This window comes from Fulmarus glacialis, unplaced genomic scaffold (genome assembly GCF_000690835.1).
Source record: "Fulmarus glacialis isolate BGI_N327 unplaced genomic scaffold, ASM69083v1 scaffold17917, whole genome shotgun sequence".
NCBI lineage: Eukaryota > Metazoa > Chordata > Aves > Procellariiformes > Procellariidae > Fulmarus > Fulmarus glacialis.
In genome coordinates this window covers 1212-1772 of record NW_009221444.1, presented here as the reverse complement: position 1 = coordinate 1772, position 561 = coordinate 1212, and the positions used below count along the sequence as shown (strand labels likewise).

Here is a 561-nt window from a genome sequence, read left to right as displayed (position 1 = left end):
CATGGAGCTCAAGCTGCGGCTCCTGGACCTGGAGAACATCAGCATTCCCGACACTCCCCCTCCCATCCCAAAGCCCCCCAGCAACTTAAACTTCTGCTACGACTTCAGCCACGTAGAGCAGTGAGTTCCTCCCTGTGCCCCAGCCCCCCTCTACACCCCCCAAAATCAAACCCCTTCCTCCAGGCTCTGTCCTTCATCTCTACCCCAAAGGGACGAGCCCAGGCGCTGGCTGGGGGCTTGGGCATGTGCTGCCTGCACCTTGCCCATCCCGGGGCGAGCTGCCCACCCTTCCCTGTCTGTGTCCTGCCTTCCTGCGAGGGCACGGGCCTGAGCCACCGAGTGTCAGGCTCCTGTTGGGTGACCTGGCTGCTTTGCCCCCCTGCCATGGGCAGGCAAGACGAAATACTTTCCAGACAGCCAAACCCCTCTGGGGGGGCGGTGACCCTCCCACACCGCAGCCAGGCTTTGGGCAGAGAAGGCAAGGATGCAGGCAGGAATAAAGGTACAGGCAGCCCTGGGACGGCTGGGGGGGGAGCAGCACTACAAAGGGACGAATACGCG

General features: G+C 62.9%; 1 protein-coding gene across 1 annotated transcript in view; it reads left to right on the top strand.

Annotated features, from left to right (window-relative positions):
• ELMO3 (engulfment and cell motility 3) overlaps positions 1-120 on the top strand; it is a gene marked incomplete at both ends in the record, with an annotated part of 7842 nt that extends 7722 nt beyond the window's left edge. Inside the window, 1 exon segment of the mRNA XM_009581127.1 lies at positions 8-120. Coding sequence (XP_009579422.1) covers positions 8-120 — 113 coding nt within the window.
• Between the last annotated feature and the right edge of the window lie 441 nt (positions 121-561).